Consider the following 9,542-nt stretch of genomic DNA (forward strand, 5'->3'; position numbering starts at 1 on the left):
CATTTATTTATGAATGAACGTAACAGTGATTGCTAAAACTACGGACTATGTTTGATGACAAAACCTAAGTCCGCATTCTTTCATTCTAGTTTCACTGATTCTCAATGGGTGATGCTGTAGTATATTTTCGCAAAGGTTTATCCAACTTTGATTACTCCACGAGTAATTTATGACTATATAACGAAGCCGATGATCAGCATAAATTTCGAGGGTTTAAAAGTGATAGTATTTTTGCGATTTTGCCCAATCGAGTTATGTGGTAAATCGCAAGATGATAATAATAATAATTATAACATTAAATCGCATCAAGAAAGAAAGTCGGAATATATGTGTCTATAATGATTTATACGCGTAGTGAGATGCAACATTTGAATCAAAATAATAAACTTCTTTCGGCATATACCAGGTACACTTATACACTTTTGATACAAGCAAACGACGATAAAACAATAGAATGATTCACAACACGCTAAAGGTACTCGACTACGATTTATTTTCCTATCAGAACTCGTGGCGCAGAATCATTGCTGTCAGATGTCGTAATTTTACCAGTTCAGGAAAACTAGGATATACAGAAAAATATAAGAATATCTTATACACAATGTATTAAGAACGGTATCACAAAGGGAAGTATCTTTGAAAAACTGAATCACACTTTATTATAAGAGTTAACTAGGTACATCTCTAATGTACGAATTCTCTAAATTTTCGAGCGAGTTTTCAGCTCTCGGGATTGGATGTAGTTGAAACCAGACTGAAAAAGTGGTTTGCTGGGATCATGGTAAGGACAGTGAAATTTTCAATTATTCTGATTGTTTAAACTACTGGTAAATGAAACTTGGGATTCCATCTAGTTCAATAGTAAAAACGTACTACGAATCCCGTGTAAAAATATGGTCATCTTTCACCGTAAAGTTCCCTCAAATATTATGTGCGCCGCATGCAGAATACCCACCGTGACAGATTAGATGGAGTGCAATGCACTAACCAGGATCTTTGAGCTGGAGTTAGTTGCGCAAGTATCCGTTGACGACAATAGTACACCTTGCCTAGCTTTACCTAGACTAGACTTATCCATAATTCATTACACAATTAATTTCCATTCATCCAACTGCTTCAAGCTCCTTACCACGTACTTTGGTTATACCCGTAGTTACTCATGTTTGATAGTGGGGCGTCTGATCTTAATATCTCATCTACAGCAGCCCGAATGCCAATACGCCATTCCGGACCTAAGGTTGTTTCAAAATATGTGCTGCCAAGGAGGGCAGACGCAAACTCCGAGAACCAACCGTTTGATGTTGTGATATCTGACCGCTAGAATCTGAATTTCATAATTGCATATTTCCAGAAGTGTTTTGATTAACTTCTCAATCCTCATCGCGAAGGTTCTGCGTGGATATACGTAAATCCAACACTCATATTCGTTCTGCAGAGACGAAACTCGAACAAAGGTGATACATGGTTTGAAGGGCCTGTGTCGCAATGCGTTTCCAGTAAAGCTTGATGCGCACACTGAATCAACATAAGTTCCGGTTCTTTACAGAGTTAAGTGATCATACAAGAGTATTCCAGGCGAATAAGTGCCTAAGTTTAAGGTTTGAGGTCATCAACTTCACCAGCCGTGAATTACGGACCGATAATCTATCATAAAACCAGTTCCTGAAGCATTGCGAGCCACTCATTTTCTCATGTAGAAATTCAGATGGAAAAGATTTTTTCTTTCATATTTTATTGCGATAACAGCATATGATACAGGTATGATATTATGGAGAAGTGTGAATTTGTGCAGCTTCGCAATATCCGCCGAAAAAGTGTCAGTCAACAATCAATATTGTAATATCTACTGGCGGTCATCTCACCGTCTCTCCATCAATCCCCAACCTGTCGAACACAATTATAGTGATTGGTATGTGCAGAGGATCCTATTCGCAGAAAAGGAAAGTTCGAATGAAGAAATGATGCAGTGTACAAATATATTCAATGACCCGGTGAAATAATCGCGTAATGTATACATTGTCTTGGATTTTCAAGTCCTGGTTCGCGGTATGATAGATGGAATTAATTAGCCGTGACATATTTCGACATCATTCGATTGCGATCGTAGTAGAACGAAATTGAGAGAGACGGTTAAGGATTATAATCGATGGAGTTCGGGACTCGTGATTGCAGCCCGAGTCTTCTTGGGTAGGTTTAACGAGTTTTCTCGCATCCGGAGGAAGCGTGACTCGTGAACTGCGTATCCTTCCCCTTGTCTTCATCCCGCTGGCTGCACTTTCTTTTCCTCTTCTCAACCTCGTACCCATCTCTACCTCAGCCATCTTCCACATCCGCAACCTTGACATCATACCGACTCAATCGTAAAGGCACGGGCCCAAGTGCTGGACACGAATACTCACATGCCTTGGTATATGAACGTTCACTGCGCGCATACATAGGTCTCACAACTGACGATAAATGCGATCTTTTTGCGACTCGGAATTTTGCAAAAAAAATATTGTACACATTTTGGTAAAATACTGTTACGCATCCTGCTTCATATTGTCGTGCAATGTAGCATGAACTCAAGTCCCTCTCGGTTGTTGTACGCCGTAGGAACCTACCTTGTGCAGCATTTCGGCTGACCGGTTCCGGGAGAAAGTGATCTAGGCACTGGAGGATGTGCTGACGAAGTTACTTACGACCGGTTTACCACTCCGTAACATTATCTCAAACGCGTAACCGTGCAACGCTCTGTATATAGTGCAGAAAAACGATCAGACGTACGCACAATGTTACGTAGGTATGTACGTATAATATGCATTTTGGTATCTTATATGTATATAGGACTTTAATACACGTCCTTTACTGTTACTTTTTTTTTCAATCATTCAATCACCAAAAAATCTATTGTACGGAAGACTGCTTTTGTAAGATTAACTATGGAATCTGAGTATCATCCCTCATCACTCTAGACTCGGATTTACCTAAATTATAAAAATTTTCAATTGCTTTAGTGTTGAATAATTTTCGCGATTTTTGAGCTTTGACGAATTGTATTGAACTTCTTGTTGGGAAACACATTCAAAAGTTCGAGAACAACGTTTAAATCCGAAGTATTTGTACGTATGTCTTCTTAGTATGAAAATCACTGTCCCTGCAGCTTCTTTACAATAATTAATAAATAAATGAATATTACTTTGGCGAAGCAAGAAAATAAAAAATTTGACCCCAACTGGCATAGACATCTGACATGCATCTATAAATTGTAGTGTATGCATCATCGATACCGAAATAAACGTGATTCGAAAAATTACAACTCTGCACATCACGTTAGGTTGAAATAGTAGTTTAATTGATCATAAATCAGGTTTCTCATTTTTCTTCCATAAAAATCGTTACACCAGTACAGTATATTTGGACGTTATCCAAAAGTGTTATACTTTTCTGAACAGCAATAGGAACTTTTCTGAAGAGTAGAATGGAAATTGATAACATTCTGTAAACATTCTGTCAATTGGAATATACGGGATGATCAGAAATTTTCAAAATTACTTTAGATGGACTAATTTTTAACGACAGATGTTCTCTCACAAGTATGAATGAAAGGTATTGCAGGCAAAAATGAAATCAAGTTGGTCATTTAACCAGGATGAAAAATGACAAATTCTTCATGCGTGCAAAATTTTTGCGACCTGGTTCGTGTGATGGGCATAAATGCGTGGGGTGCGTGTTCTAGGTAACGGTGCGTTGCAGCGCTGAATTATGATTACTGATCATATTATAGTGATTGCGTAACGGGTATTTCCTTGGTATTGCGATTACACCTGCAAAGACTATTTTGCAAGGCGGAATTTCCCAGCATTTCTGATCCGAGATCGGTTTGTCTTGACCCGATTTTTAACCGGTACAAGAAGTTCGCGTTATACGTTGTTCTAATGGGCAGAAGTGGATGCTCACTGTTTCTTAGTATCAACTTTATAGCTGTAAAGGTAATTTGGTTACGTATTTCCTTGCGAAATCTATGGTGACTTATTACACGTGATCCACCCACGAGGCCGAGAGACGGACATATACGTGCAAATCATGGACGTGATACGTAAAATATAATTGTGTCATGTGAAAAATTGTTGAGAAATATAGCTATTGAAAAAATACATTACTGAAGTTCTTGATTCTTAATTATATACGCCGAGTGCTGAATTGACTGTTGTGAGATGAGATGTATGTATAATGATCATGGCAAAGTAATACGGCGTCGAAAACTCTTATCAGCTGATCATTTTACGCAAATCACCAAAAGCGCCGTACAAGCTGTTAGATTTTTGTTTTATAGGATTGAATAATTATTTTTTCTTTTAATATGGAAAAGAAGAACGTTGATTTACTATTTTTATAATTATTAAATATAGAATTTTATTTGAGTAATTTATATTGTCTGCAACTAATTAATTAATTAAAATTAATTTGTCACTGCTTATATGCATATGTATCTTAGGAATTACGTAAGATTTCACACTGTCCAAGCGATGCTTCATTGCAAGACGACCATTCCGGACTCTGGTACAACACGTTCGTTCAGGTGCTAGCCGCCTGTTTACATACACGCGACGGGCATGCTAAGCGTTCTAACTATAGTCGAGAAAGTCTTGGACGGTTTCACTTTCCCTCTCGGATAGTATGAGTAACCCGCTGCATGTTGCAGCATTCGTTTAACAGCCTGCAGTCAGTAGTGTAACGTCTTCGAATTTTCCATTTCCTATGATTTGGTTTTTATTCTTACCCGACTTTTCTACTTATCAGTAATCAGGGATCGTACATTTTTTAACCTCAGCTATCAAGCTATAATAAACCATTTCGAAAATAATAGATTGTAAATAAATACAATAAAGAAACAGCAAATTATTTTTCAAAAGAATAATTTTTCCGGGTGGAATTTTTCAATGAATATAGTTCTCCTTTTACCTTCTACCTAGTGTACCTGAGTATAAGTGCTCGCAGAGAAAATCTCAAGCTAATTAACAATCATAACGATGTATTGAGGGTACTCCTACGCAATTTCAATGAAAATGGCAAAACAACAAGACGATCTTACTTTTGCATTTCGCATGGTCCGGATAGGTTTCACCAGTTATGTTACTCCTCATATATCTACACATACATATAAATTATATGTAATGTATAGACATACGAGTCATAATATTTATGTGCACATAACTACTGTGAAAACCTTGGCTCATTTACTATACTGACTTGCTGTAAATACTACAATGTTTATTCTTCTCTGTTCGGTATATGATTATGACAAACTTGACATAGTTTATTAATATATATGTGTATAAGTATATACAATATCTATAATACCTGAATGCACACGCAAGTTTTTTGGAATAAAATGGTTTTTTATTTGTTATGTAGCCTTTAAGACTTCCTTCCAACTCTAAGTGTTACTCCGAATAATTTTAATTCAATTTTACATCTAATTCATATGTTAGATGCATTTCAATTTTCAATGATCGCAGGATGGATTATGCTTATTATACGTGCGATAAATGGTAAGCAGTAAACTACTTTCAGAATAAAAGGATAATCAATTACTAAAAAGCGAAAAATGTAATCATTACTATGTACGCAGATGAACAATAATAAATGATGTTCCTTTTTAGAAACTAAATGAATAATAAATATCTCTCTTGCATCTCTTAACTCTGTAACGTACGCGCCCACCATCCGTCGGCCTACCTCCTAGTATTCTTATGGGTAGTGACATCGCATTATAATACGTCTCTCCGTTTATAATCCTCGTGAAGAATAGTGATATAGAGGTCAAACCATGAATACGCCACTCAGTAAATATGGGGTTTCCTGATAGAGAATCAAAGAGTAAAAAAAAAAGAAAATATAGGGTGCTACTGCTGGGTGCTACCATTCTATATCATACGGTGCTTACGGATCCCTTTCGCTACATCACAATCATTCGCCTGATCTTGCGAGCGACAGCAATTCCGTAAATATCGACCTCAGTGTGCGCAGTCACTTTGCGCAGATCGCTCCAACCGATCGAAACTTGTTCGTTAGTGGCTAGTTTCCCGCAACGTCATTCGCTTTCATGCAACGCAGGCAGAGGTACCAACTTTTACGCTCCGAAACCTAGATTGCATTGTTTAAGCAGGTTGTTCAGTGTTGATACCACACTTGTCATCAGCTTATTACGAAAATCGCCAACGTGTCACCCAAAGTAAAGTAAGTTACCAGAATTAGAACAGTTTGCAAATATTGAAGAGGAGTTTTCGTGCCTCGCTATAATTGTTGCGTGCAAGTTGGCTTCGATAAAGTTATGACTCCGCATGTGGCGAAGTTTTTGTTTTCTACTTACTCGTTGTTGAGAGATTTGTTATTGCAAGTCTACTACCTGGAGGTAGTAAAAATATTTATTTTGATGATCGTTTAAAAATTTGAGGTCATATAATTTTAAACAGCTTCTGTCACCACCTAATTAAAATCAACCTTATTGAAAACAAAAAAAAATATATATATATATAAAAATTTACATCCACATTCATGTTAATACAAAGGAAGAATTGTTTAGTTAAAATCAGAAAATAAAAATACTTTTGTTGTGGTAGCTATATACGCGGTACCAAAAGTTTCTAGGATTAGCCACTGGAGTCGGGCGCTACAATCGGGCAGAAACGAAGCGAGCTGGGGGTAGCGCGCTGAGCTTCAGATTTTTCATTCGAGCTCTAGACATGGTGACGACCAGAAGTGCTCGAGACAGTTAAGTAGATTTCGGTTTCCAACTAACAACAATACGAGGGGGGTGTTAGGATAAGATTGAAAGATTTCTGCGACTGTAACAACTGCTCTCTATCCTATGAACCCGTTGAATCGATGACGCAAGAGGTCCTTGGTGACCTGACTCCGGAACGGAGACTGTAGTGTCCCGGTAGTGTCCGGGACAGCTTTCGATTTTTTTTTTTGGTGTCCAATAACCTTGGCGTTACATCAAGTCGCGTATAAATGGGACTTTTTTAAGTAGTGTCATAAAATTGGGAATTACGACAAAATGAATCACAATAAAGACGCTGTCGCTATTCACGGATTCTCATGTATTCAAGTCGTTATGGTATTCAAACGGAAACGTATAGAACGTGAATTATTTAAATCATGTCATTCGTTGCAAGTGAACTTTTGTCCAGAAAAAATCAAATAGAAATGGATACAGCATAAATTAGATCGAATTGAAACTGCGTTAAAGTTCAAATACAAAAAAATTGGAAGAAACAGATTACATCACAGGCATTCCTTCCCAAAAATTAAATAACTAATCTCGTTTATTTTCGCATCATACAAGCAGTTTTCTTGTAAATTTTTTATCGGTGGACCTCAAAGCGAATCTGTTTTGATGTGTTTTAATCTCTTTTTATTTACAAGGGCGTGAGACGGTATAGTAGGACTGTAGGAAGGTAATTTCCGTCGGCCAGTAGGAGGCGCGGCGGCTTGGTCATGACGTCACGATTTATTGGTTGGATTTTCGTCAGGCAGATCCTCCTTCGTTACCTCTCCGTAGTCTATGGAATTAAGCGCTGCTGTATGGTCATGTGGAGAGCATGTGAAGAGACGACAAATTATACACGTGTTTCCGATATCGGCGTTTTTCGATCTACTGATTTAACCATTAACTCGAGCAATATTTAATTGATTGATCTTTAGTTGGGGTAAGTAGTACATTCCCTCCTCGACCGTTTCTTAGATGCAAAGTAGCGAAAATTGCAAAATGTGAATGCGACAACTTAATAAATATGGTTTATGTCTTTCTGAAAGTAACCGTTGCTTGTTTACGTTCACACATGTTTACTGGAGATTGCTAGAAAACTGTATTCGATTTCACAAAATAAAGAATTTTCATGCCTTCAAATGAATTAGAAAAATCCTAATCAATCATAAACTCTACAGGAACAGCATTAATCATTTGACTCGTAAAAAACTGTTAAACTATAAATGCGCGACAAAAAAAAATTACAACTACAAAAACGTACAATAGATATAAAATTTCTAATAATTTTGTGTATAAAGCTGTTGAGCACAAACTCTAATTGCCCCAAAGTTTTGTTTTTGTTGTGATGTGGATGAAATGTGGCTTGGAAAGAAATCGAAATTTTCTCGAGACAAATTTATAGCTAGACTAAAAGAAACAAAACAGTTCACCAGTCAATTTTACTCTGGATGTACTTCACGATAATCATTATCTGTTTCATTCAATTTCAGGACAACATGTACAGAGTCAGAGACTTTACAGAGGAGCGTTCCAGGACGTTGTACGTCCGTCTTCCGCACACGATCCGCAACACAAAAGAAGTGCATGCTCTTTTCGAAGGGGATGCAAAAGTCAAGCTACCAAGACAGTCGTCAAGATCGTGTCACGTGATATTTCCAACCGTAGAAGAGAAGATAAAAGCCTTGAAGCATGTCAAGAAAAAGACAGTAGATGGTAAACGCGTTATCGCCTTCAATCCTAAGACAAAACCAATGGAAAATAAACCCAGCAGGAAGAAGATTAAAGTTCCACAGCCCAAGCCGCCGCTTATACCCGAAATAACGCAGACGTATGCAGCATTTTGAAATTAGTTTTTCATTACTGGTTTAAAAGATTCAACTGACATGCGAAGTTTTAGCAAAACTCGTATGTTGTTTCGATGTTGCATATAAAATATGACGATGTATGGTACTGGTTGAATCTCATGCCATTGACATATTTTAAATGAACAATTATTAATGAATCATATCTGAATAACTTTTCATTTCAATCGTAGCTTGTTTGTGTCCAACATAAATGCTAAGACGAAAGTAGAAGACCTGAAGATAGCATTTCCGGGTTGCACATCTGTTGGTATGCTGGCATTGAATTCAAGTGGTCTCAGGTCAGCATAGAATAAAATTTCGTAAAAAACTACAGGCAATAAGTATCTAACAGTTGAATGTCCCAAAGTTGATAGTTGTGTATCACTCCAACGGCAAATAATGAATCTGTACGTGATTTCAGGTCTGCGTTCGTTAAAATGGATAGCTTAGAGTCTGCTAGGCAATATTTGAAAAAGCAGAAGGATTGGCCACTTGTTCATGGCAATACACTATTCCTCCGTGCTGACAATAGAGCGTCAAAGACGGGAAAACGGGGGACTAGAGGCAAGAAGCTTAGTATCCACGACAAAGATGGCAAACAAAATGAAAATAAATTTGAAAATCTTGACCAAACGAACAAAAGCAACAATAAATTGAAACAGAATATCAAGCCTGAACTTAATTCTGTTTCTGAATCGGAATAGGAATCTAACAATGAGATTGAGTCCAAACCTGATTTCCAGTCTAAATCGCATTCTGAGTATGAGGGTGAGCTTGAAACTAAACCCGAAAAGGAATAACAACTGCAAATTGCGTTTCGATCTCGTTATAATAAATATTTTCGTCTCCTCTGAATTATCCATTGTTCTCTTTACAATTTGAATAGTCTAATGTTAATTACGCATAAGTGAAACAATTTAAATATATATTTATCTTTCGTA

At 37.2% G+C, this 9,542-nt stretch overlaps 1 protein-coding gene across 1 annotated transcript; it reads left to right on the forward strand.

Moving 5' to 3' along the window:
• The first annotated feature begins 7,534 nt into the window (after positions 1-7,534).
• LOC107225871 lies at positions 7,535-9,542 on the forward strand. Its single transcript, XM_015666467.2, has 4 exons — positions 7,535-7,697; positions 8,248-8,585; positions 8,793-8,900; positions 9,023-9,542. Exons 2-4 carry the CDS (start codon positions 8,254-8,256, stop codon positions 9,303-9,305), a joined length of 723 nt encoding a protein of 240 aa, XP_015521953.1. The 5' UTR covers positions 7,535-7,697; positions 8,248-8,253; the 3' UTR covers positions 9,306-9,542.

The sequence above is a fragment of the Neodiprion lecontei genome, chromosome 2 (assembly GCF_021901455.1).
Source record: "Neodiprion lecontei isolate iyNeoLeco1 chromosome 2, iyNeoLeco1.1, whole genome shotgun sequence".
In the NCBI taxonomy this organism is placed as follows: domain Eukaryota; kingdom Metazoa; phylum Arthropoda; class Insecta; order Hymenoptera; family Diprionidae; genus Neodiprion; species Neodiprion lecontei.